At 41.4% G+C, this 21,837-nt stretch overlaps 1 protein-coding gene across 6 annotated transcripts in view; it reads left to right on the top strand.

The window, feature by feature from the left end:
- PABIR2 (PABIR family member 2) overlaps nt 1-21,837 on the top strand; it is a 203,717-nt gene that overhangs the window by 18,103 nt on the left and 163,777 nt on the right. For 2 of the 6 annotated variants that reach the window (XM_006944020.4, XM_006944019.4), the window contains exon 10: nt 3,089-4,892. The exons of 2 other annotated variants lie outside the window; for them this stretch is intronic. In XM_006944020.4, the coding sequence (XP_006944082.1) occupies nt 3,089-3,158 (70 nt within the window). In that variant the 3' untranslated portion in view covers nt 3,159-4,892. Of the gene's footprint in view, nt 1-2,149; nt 4,893-21,837 lie in introns of those variants that run through there. 2 more of the 6 variants (XM_004000914.5, XM_006944018.4) reach the window with 1 other exon arrangement.

Raw genomic sequence — 21,837 nt, 5'->3', positions numbered from 1 at the left:
ATAGACTGGGAGTACTGTGGACTATACTGTTTCCATTTTTATTTTTACTTTTCCGAAGCTTATTTGTATTCTGTCTCCACCTAAAAACAATCCACAGGCAATAGAAATGACATTTTGAAGAAAAATAGCAGAGAAGTGTGTGGAGGGGAATGTTACATGTCGTTGAGGTGGGGGAGGTATAGGGCCCAGAAACTTCCAAATGTACCATGGGTTAACACTGGAACTACATTAACTTGGAAATTCATAAAAATGATGTTAAATGCTCTTTTTAAAAAAAAAAATTTTTTTTAGTGTTTATTTTTGAGAGAGAGAGAAAAATAGCGAGCGAGCGAGGAGCAGAGAGAGAGGGGACAGAATCCAAAGCAGGCTCCAGGCTCTGAGCTGTCAGCACAGAGCCCGACGTGGGGCTCAAATTTGCAAACCGCGAGATCATGACCTGAGCCGAAGTCGGACACTTACCGACTGAGCCACCCAGGCGCCCCGATATTAAGTACTCTTAATATTGAGCCTCAGAGCACTTTAGACCAGTGCGGGCTTTTGTAGAAGAGCTAGTAACCAGACTTCATTTAGAATCCATATTTCCTGATCATTAATCCTTCTCCAATTCTGTGCTTGCTTCCCTTTCCAAAATTAAAAAGTGTGTGTGTGTAAATCCTAAAACTGCCTGACTACCTCTCCAGCTTTGTCTCTCATTGTGTTCTTACCCTTTGTACTTAACAGCCACACTAGCCTGCTTTTGGCTTCTAAAACTACCCTTGCTTCCTCCCAAACCACACCTGGTTAATGCCTACTCATCTTCCAAGTGACAACTCATGTATCACTTTTGGGGAACGTGTTCCTCCCTGTTCCTCCAAATTAGGTCAGGTTACCCATGTTGTGTACTCGCAGAGCCCTTTGTATCTTGCTTTTATTGCTTTGATCACAAATTATATATGTATTAGCAGAGTTATTTAAATGTCTGTCTCCTGTACTGTACTGTAAGTTCGATGAGGGCAGGGACCATGTCTGTCTTAGACACCACTGTATTTCTAATGTCTAGCCTACTTCCTGCACTTGGTAGGTACTCAACAAATACTAAAATAAATGAATGTGAATGAATTCAGGCCAGATCTAGAGCATAGAACTTCACTGTTGGATCAGTGGGAATCTGAACCAGAAAGGCAGCCTGGTGCGCAACTGTGAAGGCTCTTAATTGTGAATACTGAAGTATGAAGCCAGGTTTGTGAAGCAGGCCAGATGGGTGATTGGCAGCCATGAGAGCCTGGGCTGGATGGATAAGGAAGGCATCCCTGGGCTGGACTGTAGAGGCCCTGATGCCCACATCAGGTGTTTTGGCGGAAGGATAGGCGCAGAAGCTAGTTGTCAGAATCAGAGAGGCAAGTGAAGGATAGGAGCAGAAGCTAGTTGTCAGAATCAGAGGCAAGTGGAGGGTGGTGAGGGTATTGGGTCTGTGGCTAGAGAGCATTCCTTTTAGCAGCCTAACTGGACAGTAACTGAAGGCAGCTTGTAGAGATAGCAGGGACACCTTTGGGTTTTGAAAGCAAGAGAAAAGGAAACGGTATAAGAAATTCACAAAATGAGAAGAATAGAAAAGACCAAAAATGGAGGGGGAAATCAGGAAACAAATGTGTTTGAATTGACGGCACCTTGGGAATGGGAAAGCGGTCAGATCTAGAGTAGCCGAACACCTGTTGTTCTGGAGTAGAGGAACCACGAAGCACTGTACTTAATAGAGTACTTCAGACAGTCCAGGGTACCTCAACCAGTAACCATCGCTCTTACTGTAAGGCTGATGGGAAGGGAAGAAGGTAAATCTAAGGGTAGCAATCTCTTGAGCTAAAGGTAAGGGAGCTAACTCCCTCACAAAAATCGTGACCTGTCAAGGGGGACGCTGACATTCTGGTGCCTCCACGAGAGCACTAAAATGCTACAGAACCTTGAATGTCTTACTTTGGATTTCTGTGACTTTGTTTTTGCAGGTATCTGAATATAGTCCATTATGTAGTTCATTGCTGTTGCTTTTATGCTTTTTATTATTTACAAATGCTCTTACCGATTCGTGAGTTCTTGAAACTATGTCGTTGCATGTTATGTTTACCTTTACCCTGATAGATGCATCTGCTTATAATTCTTTTTGCTTTGTCCTCAGTTCAGATATTTTGGATGGCAGTAGTAGCAGCAGTGGCTTATCCTCAGACTCACTGGCTAAAGGCAGCACAACCGCAGAGTCTCCAGTAGCATGCACCAATTCATGCTCTTCGTTCATCTTGATGGATGATCTCTCACCCAAGTGACTTACCCATTTCTGATTCAGTGTTTTAACTGCTGTTTCCTACACAAAACATTTCAGTGAGGAACGCAGAGAGCTTTGATCCATAATGAGGATTAAAGTGTGACAGACTTCAACCATTTCGATGCCGTTCTTTTTTGGCATCTCTCTCCTCTAAAGTTCAATTTTACGAGTGTAGTGACCTGACTCATGTCTCTTCTTGCTGATTTCGTTTTGGATCTAGTGACTAAATCTCAAATAACTCATTTTTGATTGCTTAGAGTATATATTTTTTCCCTCCGTGCCTCAGAGAGCACCTATTTTAGAGTCTATGCGTTTAATAAAGGAAAGCACTGACGTGTATTTTCAACAGTGGTTCTTTTTCCCAGCAGTGACATGACAGCTAAAGTTGATCAGAAATTCTCTTGCTTGAGAGATTGTTTTTGTTGTCTGTTGACTACATAGTTTCAAATCTCTTTATTCCACGGTAACAGATGGATTGCTTTCGATTATATTAAATTTTTATTTTTCCGCATCAGCTTAAAGTACATTATTTTGTTTCCCTTTCCTGTTTGAGCTGCTTACTTGCCATTTCTCACCGAGGGGAGGGAACACGTAGTTGCTTTCATTACTATCCATGTCGCTTTGCTGGCGGAGTGTATGACGTGAGGATTGATTTTAGTGCTGAGAATGTAAATGGACTGACGGGATGCCTGGATTAGTCACCAGAGGTTCTTATGCCTTAGCTACCGCGGTTGATGTTTTTCTCCCCAAACCTGTTGCCCGAAGGAATATATAAAATATTGTTAATGTTTCTAGGTGGTGTTATCAAGGAGAAGAAATCCCTGCCTTGACCAGATGTGTGGAGCATCTACAAATGAATGAATAATGTTATTTACACACAAAGCACTGTGTAGAAAAGCGTACGCGGAGCTTGACAGCTTGTTTCGGGTGGTATTACGAGGCCCGAGGTGCCTTGGGGTGCAGTGTTGTGCTGTAAAGGTGTATGTCATAAGGTAGGCTAGAAAAGGGGGCTTTATGTGTCTTACTGCCACATGCTGTTTTGATTGCTGCTTTTTGCCGATTCCTTTCTCGTCCTTGGATTTGTTTGTTTTGTCGTGTGGTGAGTGCTGCTGCCCACTGTGTTTTGGTTATTGTGTTTTTGCCGCTAGAGTCAGAATCCAGTTCTTGTTGATGCTGCCTTCTAGCAAGGGCAGCTTCGTATCTCCGAGGAAGCTCTCAGGAGCCGCAAAAGTCCATGTTACTGTGCATTCTGCTTTTAAGAAGCTGTTGAGCTGTGAACAGTGGACATGATAGTAAGTCTGAGGTACCGTAAGTTATTTAATTTCTAAAAGAGGAAAATCCTGACAGAGCTATTTAAAAAAGCTGAGTGTAATCTATCGTTGTGTTATTTATTATTTAAAACTGTGTTAAAATGTTGTGATAGATTTCTTTTAATGTTGAGACATCGTGGTTGGGTTGTCTGTGTTTAATATGCCAATTTTCCCGCTAGGATCATAATATTCCACGTCTTAAATGAATGTAAGAAATGGAAACTACTGCCTTTGTGTCCTTTGAAGGCAAAGATTCTTGAATTCTGAAGGAAGATGATGCGCTTTGAGGGTACTCACAGAGTAGTAACACTGTATGACTTGAAGGGAAATCTATCCTCTTTGAATTCTGAGAGAGCGTCGCTTAGCTTGCAGTAAGTTGTTCTGTTACAGCATCACATGTGGTGTCGATTTTAAACTGTAATAACCACCACGATGGCCACGAATGGCTTTGTTTCTCACATGGTTTTCCCCTGTGCAGAGTCCATAATCTTTCAATCCTAACATAAATGTATATATTATGAAGGTCGTTCCCTAGTGTGCCATTTTAAAGAGAAGTTACTTCGAGGGTATTCAGTGTGTTTATTCCGCTTGTGAAAGAACCACGTGAAGATGTTTCTGCCTATATAATACCGAGAGGTGGTTTTCTCTTACAGGATACTTACCCACCTTCGCTCTACTGTCTTCTTTGCCTTAAAGGGATACTTTTGGCCATGAATTTTGGGCTCTAATTTAGGACTCTTGAGAAACAACCTTTGGAATGTGTTGATATTGAAATTTCTTCTTGAAATTCAGTGGTGGGTTAGAATTGGGACAGGAAAATGAAGTTGTTCCAATAGTAGGAGAACTAGGAGACCAGATGATTCACTTTATTGTTTAAACCGAGGTTCGTTTTTGTTGCTTAAATTGACTAGAAAGTTAAGTTTATGCAGGGATTGTTTTGGAATAAATAAAAAGAGATGCTAACCTTCAAATGAGCTCTGGTGACAGTACCCCTTTATTTTTATATAAAGTCTAATATTTGAAAAGTGGTCACTGTTATAAAATAAAATTCTCTCTTCCTATTCTAATATATCCTGTTTCAGGCTTCTATTTGAAAACAAGTACAAGAGATGATACGATAAGAAAATCCTATAGACGCTCTTTTTGCTTGACTAACTTATATAATCACTGTGTTTCATGATAACCGCTTTTGGAATAAATTCTAGAAAATTTTGTGAAATGCTGACCTTGTGTATATCTTAGAATGCAAATTTAATAAAGTGTGTACACATGCATAAAATTCTGTAAAAGTTGTTAAAGGCTCTTTTATTCTCCTGAATAATTCATTTTCTGCCCCCATATCCCCGTATTGCATTCTGTGTGTCTCATCGCAGTCAAGTTCGGGATGAAATGATACCAGGACCACAGAAGAATTAGCTGCATTGAAGTTGGGGCTGTTTCCCAAAACGGAAAGGAAACTGCTCCACACGGTCTGTCAGACTTTTCACGAGCATTCTGTAGAACGGGACGTTTGAGACCGTTTTTGCCAAGGCCACACAGACTTCTTACTTATTTTTCATTTTTCTCTTGCTGTTTGTTTTTGACCTATTCATAAGACCTATTCATTTTGTTCCTATTCATAAATTGTTTTGGAACAACATGGGTGGGTAGACAGGTAAAAAATAAAAGCCTTGTATGCGTGACTCAGGTCATAAACACTCCATTTTCTTTTCAGTATCTTAAAAACATGAACTATTCTGTTTCACACTTACGGAAAAGTGGCGACAGTAGCACGAAGAATTCCCGTACATCCTTCACCCAGGTTCCCTAGTTAACATTTAACCACGTTTGCTTTAGCATTCTCCCTCTGTCTCCCCCTCTCTTCTGTATGTGCGAATACTTCATACTTACGAATTCACGTATTTTTTTCTAAACCATCTGAGGAGTTACAGAAATGACACCCCATTACCTTTACATGCTTCAGTGTACTTTTCCCAAAGACTGGGACGGTCTATGTAATAAAACTATCGAAATCAGGAAATTACCTTTGATAGAAAACTACCATCCAATCTGTAGACTCTATTCAAAGGTTTCCCGTGGTCCCAATAATGTTCTTTTAGCAAAAAGGAAAAAAATAAAAAATCTTTTCTTCTGACCCAGGATTCAATCCAAGATTATGTGTTACACTTTGTTATGTGCCTTTGATCTCCCCCAATCTGAAGTCCCCAGTCTCTCCTTTTGCGATTTTCATACTTTTGAAAAGTACTGGCCAATTTTGAAAACTGTGCCTCAATTTAGGTTTCACTGCCGTTTCCTAGTTATTAAATTCAGGTCATGCATTTTGGGCAGAAATACCACAGAAGTGACACTGCATTGGCAGTGTGTTCTTGCAGGATACACGTGACATCACCGTCCTTTTGCTGGTGATGGGAACCTTGGTCCTTTGGTTCAGGAGGTACCTGCCAGGTTTCTTTGGTACAGTTAATGGTTTCCCTTTGAAATTAAGAAAATACTTTGTGTGGAGATCCTTTGAGGGTATATAAATATCCTGTTTCCTCAAACTTCCCCTCACTAGTTTTAGTATCCATAGATCATTCATGCCTGGTGGCATTATGATGGCCAACTGATGGTGACTCTCATTCTATCATTCTTTCTACATTTATTGGTTGGCGTAATACTGTAAAAAAAAAAATTCCCTTCACCATTTATTTGCATCAGTGTGGGACTCATGGAGTCCTGTTTTATTTAGTCCGTGGGTTTTAAGTCATTTTCGTTATTTTGATATTCACATCGCAGATTTGGACACTGGAGAGAGCCCCTCCAAGCTGGCTCCTGTGTCCTTTTGACCAATCTCTGGTTTTTTTGATCAATGTTTCACTATGTGGCTTAATATGCCCCAGAATCATACATTCCCTGCCCCAGCCTTGGGATCAGACATTTCTCTAAGGAGCCTTGATTCCTTTAATCTTTCAAAGCCAAGGTGTAGGCACTAGGTATCATCATTACTATCTGGATATCCTGGTCTAAAGGCCTTAGCATAGAGAAAGTATATGTAAATGTGCGTGTGTGTGTGTGTGTGTGTGTGCATGCACACATATGTATCTGTCTTAAAAATCGAGTTCAAACTGGTACCTTCGATTCCAGTTAAACACCACAGGGTTCATTCCAGGGTCCACCCTATCCATATTTGTAACTCCGATCTCTGACAGTGAGGACCCCAGTTCCCGTTATCCTCAATACGGTTGTTCATTTCCCCTGTATGTAACCGGTTTCTGACCCTGCCTGCCTCCTCAGTTCCAGCCATCTTCCTGCTCTGACCCTGATGGTCCCTCCCGTCCCACCAGCCCTGGCTGCCTCTGCAGAAGGGAAAGGGAAAACGGGCTTACATACTCAGGTCTTAAATCTCCCTGGCTCACACCCATCCCAGCCACCACCCCTAAGCTCCTCTTCTGCGTTGAATTGCTCACAGCTCAGGGATTTCTTATGTTCATCAGTTTGACAAATTGATGACAAATTGAAGTCAATTTGACAAATTGACTTACTGAGCCCCGTGCTGGGAACTAAGTGCAGATTAAGTTCGTGCCTTCAAGTAGACCAGCCTGGTGGCATAAGCGGAAGTAATCTGGAAGCCCTGGTGTCGTGTGGTGAAGCACCGAGTGTGGTGGGGAACACCAAGGGAGAGTCCCTCACAACCTGGGCTGTGCTTCTGGAATGCCTCCCAGAAGAGGTAACACTGAAGCTGAATCTTGAAGAACAAACTTGGGGTGGAGGTGGGAGTCAGGTAGAGGGAAATAGGATACAGGTGCTACCACAGAAGACAGGTAACTTGCTAATAGAAGAAACGAGGCCGGAGAGAGAAACATCTGGTATTTCAGGACTTGAGAGTCAGGTTATGGGGGTGGAGGTTATGCGCATAGATGGAAGCAGTGGGATTAGCGGAGAAGAGGGTGAAGGACCAAGTCCTGACCAGCACCAACACCGAAGAGACAGGTTGAAGGAGAGATGGGGCGGCGAGAGAGGTAGGAGAAAAACCTGGAGACAGGAGCTAACACTATCAGCGAAGCTAAGGAAGGCGTTGTCTCCACGGTCACTCAAGATGAGGACTGAAACTCTTCCCACTGGATCCGATAATTCCGGTCCCCCGGAGACTTTCATTAGTGCGCTCTTGGGGAGGTGGGCGGGGCAAGAGCCAGACTGTCGTGGCTTGAATAAAGCGGGGAGTTTAGGAAATGGAGACAGACAGCACAGGCGGTGCCGGAATCTTCTAACTCCCTCCTTCCCTTCTCTCCCAGCCCTTGCTCAGTTACAACCCCCACTCGTTCCCCATTTTCTCCTCCGTGTCCCCAGCAGCTAGCGCTGTATCCAAAACATAACAGTCACTCAATAAAATTTTGTTGAGTCACTCCACCCTCTAACCAACAGGGGGAGCTAGAGGAAAGTCACTCTAACCTGTAGAGGGAGCTGAAAGGAAGTCAGGGGGAGTGTTCCCCTACAGAAGGAGCTGGAAGAAAACCCCCAGGAAGTGTTAACCACACGCTCTGACCTCTAGGAGGAGCACCAAGCTTCTGGTCTTGCAGACATTCCTGAGGAAAACTTGCTTGAGGAGTCTGCGTCAGGGAGTCCAACGTTTAGGTAATACTTATTAATATATACCTAGTAAGTTCTGTTCGTTGCGTGTGGTGCTGATTTTCCATTTATGATAGTGATGTGAAGTTTTCTGTTAGAGTTAGCACATGATATTTTAAAACGTATATTTAAAAAATGAATATAGGGGCGCCTGGGTGGCTCCGTCGGTTAAGCGTCCGACTTCAGCTCAGGTCGCGATCTCGCGGTCCGTGAGTTCGAGCCCCGTGTCGGCTCTGGCCTGATGGCTTCCGATTCTGTGTCTCCCTCTCTCTCTGCCCCTCCCCCGTTCGTGCTCTGTCTCTCTCTGTCTCAAAAATAAATAAACGTTTAAAAAAAAAATTAAAAAAAAAATGAATGTAACAACAAGTGAGCTCATTTAAAGAAACATCTTAAATAAACAGTAGTATGAGTGATAGATATCCAAGTTACTGCCCAAATCTTCAAAGTAAAGTTGAAATCAGAACTTAGATCCAGGAAAGCACTGGGTCACCGTGGTGTGTGGAACTGATGGTATGAAGAAGTTAAAGGCTGTTGAATCTGGAATGCTCTTTTTGGGTGCCTCTTGGATCCTCTCTTTCTGAGACTCTGATTCTGATTTTCCGTGAAGTGTGGTAAGAGAAGTCTGGTGCCTTGAAAGTCAAGGGTCTCAGGAGAAGACACCCCTCTCAGCTTGAAAGTCAAGGGGGAACTTGGTTGGGGCTCAGGAAAAAGGAGCCTGAGGAGCACTTGACGCCTGGTTTGTTAGGTTCTGGTTTGTTTGGAATTGAGGCGTTTCCTGGGGACTTTCAGTGCTAAAACAAGGAAAGTCTTAGGCAAAGTAGGACCATTCAGTTACCCTGAGAGGTGTCTTGCCTTCCTCAGGTGTGGTTTTCCTTCAGTTTCTTTCCTTACCTCTCTCCTGACTGAAGGAGTGTTTAGAGTTCCAAAGCTAAGGTCAGAAGGTCACCCTCAGAGAAAGAAGGTTCAAGTCTAGGTCACTGAGGCCTATTTCGGGCAAAAGGAATTTTTAGTCTAACCCATTTAGTGACTACACTGAAGTTTGAGGTGAAAGCCTGAGCTGGTCAAGTGTTTCTTTGAATCTGTTCTTCAGGCATTTATCTCCCTCCGAGACCTGTGGGGTACGGGTAGCAGGAAGCGGGACGCTGATTGGTGGTGGTGGTGGGTCAAGGATTCTAGGATTTGTAATCCTGATGGTGTATAGTTTCTCTTCAAGGAAAAAACTAACGTCTCATAGCAGTATTTAAAATTATTTTTTGTGTATTTTTCATCATTTTTTTATTCATTTAAAAAGTATCAGTTATGAAGGGGGAAAAGCTCATTATAAACATTATAATTATAAATAAAAACCTTATAGAAGTATGCAAAATAAATAAAAACCCCTTTCCCCACAGCCTTCTCATCTGTAATGTAAGTTTGATTTGTAGACCTAATTAGCCTTTTTATACATATGCAAGCATCTTTATAATAGGCTCACATGCATATTGTAGAGCTTTTTATTGAAGTATACATACAGAAGAGTGTACTGCTTGATGAATGATCACAAACTGGATGTCCTATGGAATGTTCTGGAAAACATGTCCTATGGAATGTTCTCTATGACCTGGGTGATAGTTACATGTGTTTATTCAGTTTGTGAAATTCACAGAGTGTGAATGGCTAGAAGTGGGCATTAGGGGGCGCTTCAGGAGTTCTGGACTGTTCTGTGACATGGGTGACGGTTAAATGGGTTCGTTCTGTTTGTGATAATTGATAGAGTGTTAAATGGCTGGAATTGGCATGGGGGGGGTTCTTCAAGAGTTCTGGAATGTTCTATGTTGACCTTGGTGATGCTTACATGGGTTTATTCAGTTTGCAATAATTCATTGGGCATTGGGGAGTACGGAAGTGCTTCAGGAGTTCTGGAATGTGCTATGTTGATCTGAGTGATGGTTTATGGGTTCATTTTTAGCAACTGTATATTATTCCCTTGTACAAACATTCCATAATTTATTTAACTAATCCTTAATTGATGGTCATTTAGGCTGTTTATAATTTATTAGTATACACAAGTAATAACATACATTTATTTTTGCTTCTGTAAGTATTTCTGCAGGAGAGATTTTTAGAAATGATAAATTGTTGGGTCAAAGGCTGTGTGTATTTAGTCATTATTTTCCTTTTGAAAAGGCAATATAAGTTCAGGGTAAAAAATTCAAATAGTGACATGGGCATATAGGGAAAAGTCAGTCTTCCTTCTGCCCTTAACCCCCCAGTTCCAGAAGGTCCTTCCTCAGAAGCAACCGGTGTTACCAGCTTTTGGTGGCTTTTTTCCAGAGACAGTCTGCATTGCATACGTATTTGCATATTTTATAGGCACTGCTTAAAACCACACATCCACCCTGCCAAGATTTTCCCAATTTATAATCTCTGCTATAGGGTATGAGAGTTCCCATTACCCACCAGAGATGATTCAAGGGTTCTAGAAAGATTTGAGTGAAAGAAACAGATTTTATTAATTCATTGGAAATACAGGTTTCAAAATTCTACAGGAACAAAAGAGCAGTGAAATGTCCCCCTCCCATCTTCATCCCCTAGCCACCCTAGCTTTTCTTCCCCAAAACAGTTGTGTTTCCAGTTTCTTGTGTGTACTTACAGAGAGTTTGCATATGCAAACAAATGCATCAGTATTTTTTCCCAAAATTTCACACAGGCGATAGCATTATTTTTATGAACTGTTACTATGTATTCCCCCCCCCCCCCCCGCCGCCTTCTCCACCCACCCAAAGTAAAACCTTTGTGACTTATAATAATAATTGTTCGTTTTTTCTCATGAGTCTAGGGGCAAGCTAGAAGGTTCCACTGATCTCAGTCAATCAGTTGAAGAGTCATCTGGGGATCAGTTGGTCTAGTATGGCCTCAGCCGGGATTATTCAGCTCTATTCCACAGGGTCTTTCACCTTCCAGCTTGTTCTTATTGTGGGGTTAGGGCTTCATAAGAACAGAAACCACAGGCCTCTGGAAGCCTAGGCTTGGATCTGGCGCACTGTAACTTCTGTTATATTTTATTGATCAAAGCAAGTCACAGGCTAGCCCAGATTCAAGGCCTGTAAGGAGCTGTAAAGTCACCTTGCAAGGGATGTGGGTTTAGGGAAGGGAAGAAGTAAGTTATTTATTCCATCAAACACAATGCTATAGGTAGGCATTGTTCTGTACCTTACCCTTTTTTCCTAACAATGTATCCTATATTTTGAAGATGACTTCGTATTAGTCCTCAGAGTGCTTCATCGTTTCTTTTTCCTTCCAAGATTTTATTTAAATTCAAGTCAGTTAACATATAGTGTAGAATTGGTACCAGGAGCAGGATTTAGTGGTTCATTGCTTATGTATAACACCCAGTGCTCATCCCAACAAGCGCCCTCCTTAACGCCTGGCATCTATTTAGCCCATCCCCTCACCCACCTCCCCTCCAGCAACCCTCAGTTTGTTCTCTACAGTTAAGAGTCTCTTATGGTTTGCTTCCCTCTCTGTTTTTATCTTATTTTATTTTTCCTTCCCTTCCCCTATGGTCATCTGTTTTGTTTCTCAAATTCCACATACGAGTGAAATCACATGGTATTTGTCTTTCTCTGACTGACTTATTTTGCTTAGCATAATACACTCTAGTTCCATCCAAGTTGTTTCAGATGGCAAGATTTCATTCTTTTTGATGACTGAGTAGTATTCCATTGTGTATGTATATATACCACATCTTTATCCATTCATCAGTCGATGTCATTTTTTTATTCCATTTTATTTTGCTAGTTCCCTGTTGGAGGAAATTTTGACTGCTCCCAATCTTGTTATTACCTAACATGGCTGCAATGAATAACATTGATCATATGTCAGATGAATTTCTAGAAAGGGAACCACTGAGACAAAGGGTATGTGTATTTGTAATTTTGACAGGTATGGCCAAATTCAATTAAATATTTTTTCAACTTTTTACTTGGAAAAATGTCAAACCTATAGAAAAGTTGAAAGAATAGTTCAACGAACACCTATATACCCTTCACCAAGATGAAACATTTTGTTCAGATTTGTTAAGATTGAACATTTGTTAGCGTTTTGCCACCTTTGTTCTCTCTCATGCCCACTGTCTCTTCCTCTCCACTTTCTCCTCCTCTCCCTCCTCATATATACACACATATTGTTCTGAACCATTTGAAATTAAGTTACAGCCATCAAGGCACTTTTTCAAACACTTTTTCATCCTACATTGCCTAAAAACAGAGAGGTTTGGGGGCGCCTGGGTGGCTCAGTCGGTTAAGCGTCCGACTTCAGCTCAGGTCACGATCTCGCAGTCCGTGAGTTCGAGCCCCGCGTCGGGCTCTGGGCTGATGGCTCAGAGCCTGGAGCCTGCTTCCGATTCTGTGTCTTCCTCTCTCTCTGCCCTCATGCTCTGTCTCTCTCTGTCTCAAAAATAAATAAACGTTAAAAAAAAAATTAAAAAAAAACAACAGAGAGGTTTGCTTACATAATCACAATTTTGTCAGCATACCCAAGAAATGGAACATTGATAAACATAACTTTATTTAATTCACGGTCCATATTCAAATTTCCCAAATTGTCCCAAAAATCTCCTTTAGAGCTTTTCTTTTTTTAATTGAGGATCCCAAATTCAGGATCAAAGGTCACGCAAATTTACCTAGGTGTCATGTCTCTTTAGTTTTCTTTAATACAGGACAGCCCCCCACTTTTTTTCATCTTCCATAAAACATTTATTTTGAAGATCCTGAGCCAGTTATTTTGCATAATGTCTTGTAATTTGGCTTTTGTAGACTGTTTCCTCAGGATTAGGTTCAGTGAAACATTAGATTGAACATTTTTGGCAAAAATGCCACCACATAGGTGATTCCTATGGCACCACATCAGGCAGTACATGATGTTGGTGTCCCGTTGGTGATGCCAAGTTGGTCACTTAGTCAAAGTAGTATTCTCCAGATTCTTCCACCACCAAGGTCCTCTTTCCCCTTTGTAATTAACGGATTAGCATTTAAACAGTATGTGTGACCGTGGACATGTCCTGTTCCCTCAAAACTTGAACCAAATAGTTTTCATATTCATTGGTGATGCCTATCTGAGTCAGTTTTTTTTAAAGTTTATTTATTTGAGTAATCTCTACACCCAACATGGGGCTCAAACTCATGACCCTAAGATCAAGAGTCTCATCCTCTTCCAGTGCCAGCCAGGTGCCCATGAAGCAGTTATTTTATTTTATTTTATTTTATTTTATTTTATTTTATTTTAATTTTATTTTAAAGATTTTATTTATTAAAAATTTTTTTTAATGTTTATTTATTTTTGAGACAGAGACAGAGCATGAATGGGGGAGGGTCAGACAGAGAGGGAGACACAGAATCTGAAGCAGGCTCCAGGCTCTGAGCTGTCAGCACAGAGCCCGACATGGGGCTCGAACTCAGGGACCATGAGATCATGACCTGAGCCGAAGTTGGACGCTTAACTGACTGAGCCACCCAGGCACCCCTAAAGATTTTATTTTTAAGTAATCTCTACACTCAGTGTAGGGCTTGAATTTACAACCCTGAGATCAAGGGTCACATGCTCTACCGACTGAGCCAGCCAGGTGCCCCCTGAATCAGTTTTTAAATGGTAGCTGCAAAATGATGTTCTCCTAATTCTCTCATTCCTTCCACATTTGCTAGTGACCATTCTGTTAAAGAAAGCTGCACCCTTTCTTTTTGCATATCACTTCAAATTCTTTTGTTAAATTATTATTCAATTATTGTTGCTATTATTGTACTGGTGCATGAACAGAGAGATCAATGGAATAAAGCAGAAGGTCCGGAAGTAGACCCAGGTATATATAAAAATTAAAAAAATAATAATGTTTATTATTATTTTTGAGAGAGAGAGAGGGAGAGAGACAGACAGACAGACAGAGCATAAGTGGGGAAGGGGCAGAGAGAGGGAGACACAGAATCCGAAGTAGGCTCCAGGCTCTGAGCTGTCAGCACAGAGCCCGATGCGGGGCTTGAACCCACGGTCGGACTATCGACGGGGAGATCATGACCTGAGCTGTAGTTGGACACCCAACCAACTGAGCCACCCAGGCGCCCCTGAGAACTTAATATATAATAAAGGTGGTACACCCAAATCATTGGGGGCAAAGATGACCTTTTTAATAAATACTATGGGATTACTGGATAGCTGTAAAAAATAGATAATTTGGCTCCACACCTCACACTATATACTGGAATAAGCTCCCACCTGAATCTAAATGTAAAAAATAAAGCCATACAAGTACTGAAAGAAAACCTGGGTATGGGGAAAGCCTTTCTGCGTATGACTCCAAATCGAGATGGAATGAAAACGGTGGAGAAATTTCAGCCACATAAAAATGAAAGTAAAAACCTTTTGCATGGGGGAAAAAAACACATAAGCAACATCAAAAGCAAGAGAGATGCAAGTATGATTTTGAAAATACGCAGTCACCTTGACCACGTGGCTCACTTGGGGAGAGGGGTGAATAACCGAATGAAGAAATTACTGGTTCCTGTCACTTAATACTTGAATGAATGACTGGGTGAATAAAGTGGAGGCAATATCCATATTTTCATTAGTTCCCTCTCTCCATTCTGTTTCGATTCCTACCCAGTTTTTAGAGCAAAATCTCTCTTAATTTGTCTCTCGAATTTCCCATCTCTTGTCCTTTTGTTAACTAAACTAAAACTTTAAGCAAGGCCCATAAGCATAAAATCAAAAAGTGAGAGAAGTTGCACGTTTTAAAGGGAATTTTAGATGCTAGCAATGAACAGTACTGGAAAATGTCCTCTTTCCTATCTTCCTAGAATTTTTTTCTCAGGCACCAAAACAAGAAAACTAAAAAGTAGTCTCTTGCTAAGATCCTGCCTACATTTGTTTGATCTTATTGCTAAAATTGCCTCCCAGGATTTTGTTGTAAACCTACAACATTTTAGCTTTCCTTTTGTGAGTTAACTTGTTACTCTAACAACCATAACTTCGGTTCTTCAAGAAAATGCATTCCAGGCACCAAAAAATAAACACATCAGTAAACATTTGCTGTGCAACCCGACTGTAAGTTGGGGGGGGGGGGGAGGGCTCGGGGGAGGGGGAAATGCATGTTTCTGAGTGCCTGTGGATGAAGTTTGCTAATGAGCCCTTCAGCAGTTGCACTCTCTTTGCTATGACTCGAAATCCTCCATGTGTTTTTCTATTACACTTAATTTTTTAACATGTAGAATAAGGCTTTCTTCAAATGCTGATTTTTACCTCAGACCTTGAACGAGTCACTTGATTTTTCAAGCCCAGAAAAACAGGCTTTCCTCCAGATACTCATTGTAAAAGGAGCCTCTTGGTAGTAGACCCTATTTTCTCTAATATTGCAATGATAAATTGATCCAATAAATGTTACTTGGAAATTTTGCTCAGTTGAAAGGTACTGTAGAAAAATCACATGGATTAGACTATGGCAGTTTGAGTCTGCTACAAATCTGTTTGTGCGTATTTAGTTTTGATAGCCGTGTATAAATAAGCACACTGCCTGGCGGCGGTTGAATACAGTAAAACAACACTCTGCAGGGTTTTATCTTCAAGGCTCTGATGAATGTGAATACAAATTAAATTGGGACAACAAAGGGTTTGAGGGTAAAGTGAGGTAGCCAGAACGTAGTGTTAAAGTGCTGTATGATCGTTGGAGAATAAATGAAAAGCAATGGAAAATAGAAGAACATTTTAAAGTGAAAATAAAAATCACCATAAATACACCAGGTAGAAATAGCTATATGTTTGTGGGTTTTGTCTCCATAATTGAGTTCATGCTCTATCTAGACCGTATTTTAACCTATGAAAAGGCTTAAACAGTGAGAGCATTTTTTAAAGAAACGGCCATCCAGGGTATTTCAGTTTTATGGGTTCACACACTACTGTGATGAATGGTTTGCGAATCTGTGTCCAGAAATTAATTCACAGAAGTCCTGTTTCAATTACCTGCAGATGTCAGTGTGGATCTGAGTGTGGTTCAACAGTTTGTTCCAGGATTGGGGGGTAGTTGAAGTCCAGTTGCGAACCAGTTGCTTGTTATACAAACACCAGTGTAGTTTGTATGAGAAATATGAACCGCGGGGGCCTTAAGTTGCCGAAATTTCTTTTTACAAAATGTTCATAAGCACAGATGTATTCTCTGGTTACAGACTTCACAGAAGATTATACCCTCCTTTTTTTCCACCCCTGATTATTTGACGAGGCTTTCTTAAATTTGTTATAGTGCAAGAGAAGTGGAGTTGATGTATTTGGACTTATTAAATTTGACTTCAACCCACATGGCAAGTCTCAGGGATATATTATGAGCTGAGTTGGTTTACTTTCTGCTGTTATCATATATTTAAACACAAAGTTTAAAACCAATAATTTCAAGTCTCAGAGAGCATCCTCTTTGCCATTCCTTCCTGTTTCCTTCTTTTCTACATGATTCTCCTCTCCTCCAACTTCACAACATAAAAAGTCAGGGTGTTTATTAGGCCAGGAAATTGTCAGAGAGACTTGGGGTGGCTCATCGTGGCAAAACCCTGTTCTTTCTTGGGCCATGACACAAATCTAACATCTGTTCATAAGCTAGCAAGCTTCCTCTCAGCTATAATTTGCTATATATATTGGTACATAAATTGTTGGTCGCTTATGTTTACCTAGCAACAGAATCTGTTTAGCAGAAGGCTGTGGGAAAGGAGACTTTCCTTTTTCTTTCTTTTTATTTTTTTTTAAAGCAGTTTCTTCATCTATAAATTTTCTTCAAGTGCAAGAAAGGCAGATATAGTGGCCCAAACAATCTGCCTTTTATATCATTTTAACCCAAATTGCTTAGTAAATGCTTACTTTGGAGATTCTTGTTGCCACTTTGATTACCTTATATATAACTAAATGGCCTCTTTTAAATTTGTTTTTCTTTTATAAGCAAACTTCATACAAATCACTGTGAAAAACTGTCTTTGACCTTGTAGCTGTCAAAGATCCCTGAGATTTGGGACTACTCACCTCTGTCCAGTGTAAATTTCTCCTGTTTCCCAGTGTTCCTAGCATCACTTATGCATTTTAGATGTTGAATATACATTTCAGGAACATTGATCAGGAGACAGAGCAAGACGAATACTGTATGGTATCACGTATGTGTGGAATCTAAAAAAAAAAATGCTGCACTCATAGGAAGAGTAGAATGGAGGGTGGCAGAAATGGGAAGATGTTGGTCAAAGGGTGCAAACTTCCAGTTATTGGATGAATAAGTTCTAGATACCTAACGGACAGCATGGTGACCGTAGTTAATAGTAGTGTGTTGTGTACTTGAAACGTGCTAAGAGAGGAGATCTTAAGCATTTTCACCAGAAGAAGTAACTGACCCCCGCTCCTGCACAAAAATCCATGGATAACTTTTGATTCCCCCCAAATTTAACTACCAATAGCCTACTGTTGACCAGAATCCTTACTGGTAACATAAAGTTGATTAACACATATTTTGGATGTTTTATGTATTATACGCTGTGTTCTTAAAATGAAGTAAGCTAGAGGAAAGAAAATGTTATTAGGAAAGTCACAAGGAAGAGAAAATGCATTTACAGTACCGTCCTGTAAAAAAGTCTGCATATAAGTAGAGCCCCACACAGTCCAAACCTGTGTAGTTCAAGGGCCAAATGAATACACCTCAATAAGGCTAGGGTGGAGGCAGGGGAAGAACGTTGGTCAGGAACTAGTTGTCTTTAAGTTAAGTGTGACCAGCTCAAGCACCATGCACTGTGTTGTCTGCATTACTTTAATTTTCCTTTAGTTGACTGAGCCGTATATTTCTACCTGATCACTTTCTTAGCTTTCTCATTAGCAGAGCAATGTGTCTGCTGAAGAAAAAAAAAAAAAGGCCAAAGGGAGAAAACAAGTTCTGACTTCCCTTCACATTAGTTATAGACGTCATCTGCTGTTAAAGGTTAGAGTGTACTTTATGCGTTCATTTTGAGAAGGGAAGGAGGTGTTGTCCTGTCAGCTTCCTTCACACAACACCAGGGTGTAATTCGCTGCAGGCTTATGACATGCTATTGCCTTTGTGCAAGTGACTGCTTTTCCATTTTGGTCTACAACTATAGTGTGCTACGAAGTGGCAATGTGGAGGTTACCGACTCACCCCTCCCTCCATAAAAAGGAAGAAGAAATCAAAAGGCGAAAGAACTTCTATCCCATCTTGAGACTTTGGAATTAGCCATAAGAAAGACTATGGCAGAATTGTTATATAGACAAAGTTCCTTGGGCCAGAGCCTTCCCATATCTTTCATTTTGTAGTCTTGGTTTCTGCCTCCTTCAGTCCCTGACTCTTCACGTGCCCAGTGTTGTGAGGGACATGGGAATGAACTAGGATGGGGAGGTAGATTTCTCTGCACTCATTGGTTAAGTGGGGGCATTCACTGATATTATAAACATGCATGCTGGGTGCTCTCCCAGTAATGCCAGGCATATAGGTGAGAAATTAGCATCTTGAGCCATGAGATTGAATCCATTTTCGTGGGGCCGATAGTTAACGGTGAACAAGGGAAGATGAGCTCATCAGAGGAGGGCTGGCAGAAAGAAGAAAAGAGGACAGGGGCGCCTGGGTGGCGCAGTCGGTTAAGCGTCCGACTTCAGCCAGGTCACGATCTCGCGCGGTCCGTGAGTTCGAGCCCCGCGTCAGGCTCTGGGCTGATGGCTCAGAGCCTGGAGCCTGTTTCCGATTCTGTGTCTCCCTCTCTCTCTGCCCCTCCCCCGTTCATGCTCTGTCTCTCTCTGTCCCAAAAATAAATAAACGTTGAAAAAAAAAATTAAAAAAAAAAAAGAAAAGAGGACAGGGCTTTGGGGACAGGAGGGATACATAACAAGGATCCTGGATGAATGAATGATCAAGGAGGGAAGCTCATTGTCTCATCTTACCAACACTTCAGCAGTGATGCTGTGCCAGGGACCGGAGGTTAGAAGAAGAGGTTAGAGAGAAGAAATTTTAAGAAGGTGATGACTGCAAAAAAAAATGGTGGCAGATACCCCAAAAGTCTTTGGTGGCGTCATTTCTTAAAGAAGGTATAAAAGTCAGATTGCAGAGGATCAGGAAAGAAATGCAGTCCTGAAGGCAAATTTCCATTCTAAAAGTATGACAGAGGGGCTCGTGGCTAGCTCAGTCAGTAGAGCTTGCGACTGTTGATCTCAACGTTGTGAGTTTGAGCCCCACATTGGATGGAGAGATTACTTAAAAATAAAAAAAAAGTTTGGTTACACTTAGAGACTGGTAGCTACAAGGGTAGGTGGACCAGTATAGGTAGTTGGTACTGTTGTTGTGATGAGATTGAAGAACCCATGGGGTAGGTAAGGAATCAGAGGATCCTACTGATCATCACTATCCACTAGAACATTCTGCAGTTATGGAAACATTCTGCCTCTTTGCTGTGCCATACAGTAGCCACTGGCCACATGTGGCTACTGAGCACTTGAAATGTGGCTAAGGCAATAAGCTAAACTGCATTTTCAATTTGATTTCATTTTAATTTATTTACATTTAAATTTTTTTAAGTTTATTTATTTTTGAGAGAGAAAGAGACAGCGTGAGCAGGGGAAGGGCAGAGAGAGTGAGAGAGACAGACAAAGAGAAAGAGAGAGAGAAAGAATCCCAAGCAGGCTTCACACTGTTAGCACAGAACCCTACATGGGGCTCAAACCCACGAAACCATGAGAATGATCATGACCCAGGCAGAAACCCAGAGTCCTACCCTTAATCAACTGAGCCGCCCAGGCGCCCCATTAATTCATTTACGTGTAAATAGCCACTTGTGGCTGGGAGCTACCAATAGGACAGTGCAAGTCTCGAGGGAGAGGATAAATGTGGAAGGAGAAAGGTGGAAAGGGATGAACTTTAAAGCAGAGAGGGAGGGATAACTTTGAGAATCTTGAGAGAAAAGTCTTCATGCGGTGTGGGAGATACCTCACATGTCCAATTGCTTTAAAAGAGTTCTGGCCCATAGCTTCAGTTTTTTTCAGCAACCTTTGTCAAGTTCATCTACTAAGCATGGGGAGTTGGGAGATAGAGGCCTGGGGGTGGGGGCTGAGGAGAAAGAGTAGAATATTCACAGCATAAGGTGTGTAAGCCGCAACCAGCCGTGGTGGGAGCCAAGCTGCAGTTGACAGAATGAATTTGTGGTGGGACATGTCTAAGGGGCTTGGTCTGGGCCAAATTTGTACCGGGCCAAATGTGTGCAGTTCCATATAAGGTTCTTTTTGGACTAAGACGTGAACTAAAAGGATCTGGAAAAGATTATTATGCAGTTTAGGCTTAGAAAGTTACGTTCAAGTGTATCTTACTTATATTACTCCACCTTACACGTTTCCTGATACATTTCATTGTTGTTGTTGTTGTTGTTGATTTCTGGTGAATTCAAGCCTTGATAGTATAAAATGTGTTTGAAAGAATCTCACCAGACAGGTTGGGCCCCTTCTGCCTGGGTCGGGTTTGGTGAGGGTAATCTGCCAGATTGTTCTCCTCTTGGAAGACTTTTGGGGCAGCTAACTCCTCTCTGGTATAGGAGTGGCAGTGGTGGCTCCTGATAGCTATAAAAATTGCAGCACTGTGCAAACTCATTGCTATTTAACACCATTTCCAGATTCCTTGGGGGGTGGGAGCAAGAGATGCTTATGGCAATAGAGACTCTATTGGTGGGAGAGGAGAATTAAAGCAATGGGCAGATAGGAGTGGAAACTGATGAGTGAAGGTTTTTGTGTGTGTCAACAACATCAAAAGAATTATGAACTAAAAAGAGTTAAAAAAAAATGTTTTTTAATGTTTATTTTTGAGAGAGAGAGAGGAGCGGGGAGGGGCAGAGAGAGAAAAGACACAGAATCTGAAGCAGGCTCAAGGCTCCGAGCTGTCAGCACAGAGCCCGACGTGAGGCCTGAACTCACGAACTGTGAGATCATGACTTGAGCTGAAATCGGACGCTTAACCGACTGAGCCACCCGGCCGCCCTAAGAGAGTTTGTTTGTTTTTTTTAAGTTTAGGCACAGACAGGTATAGACAGCAGTTTAAAATCTATTTTTGTAATAGAAGTATCTCACCAAGTCCAGAATTTTAACTTCAGAAAAAAAGCACATATTCTGGCTAACTAGTCTATCCTGTGGATATTTCTTCATAATTGATTCTTGTCTTTATTGTGGCCTAACATTCTTGGAGGACACTAGTTTATGTCAAAAACCCATGACAAATAACCCTGATTAGAACTTCCTCTCACATTAAGATTTAATATGAGCAGGAGCACCTGAGTATTTCGGTCAGCTAAGCGTCCAACTCTTGATTTTGGCTCAGGTCATCGCAGTTTGTGAGTTCGAACCCTGTGTAGGGAGGGCTCTGTGCTGACAGCGTGGACCCTGCTTGGGATTCTTACTCTCCCTCTATGTCTGCCCCTCCCCTGCTTGCACACTCTCTCTCTCTCTCTCTCTCTCTCTCTCTCTCTCTAAATAAATAAATAAATAAACATTTAAAAAATAATTCTTTTTTTTTTATTAAATTTTTTTTTAACGTTTATTTATTTTTGAGACAGAGAGAGACAGAGCATGAACGGGGGAAGGTCAGAGAGAGGGAGACAC

The sequence above is a fragment of the Felis catus genome, chromosome X (assembly GCF_018350175.1).
Source record: "Felis catus isolate Fca126 chromosome X, F.catus_Fca126_mat1.0, whole genome shotgun sequence".
Taxonomy (NCBI): domain Eukaryota; kingdom Metazoa; phylum Chordata; class Mammalia; order Carnivora; family Felidae; genus Felis; species Felis catus.
This window is presented reverse-complemented; position numbering and strand designations above follow the sequence as displayed.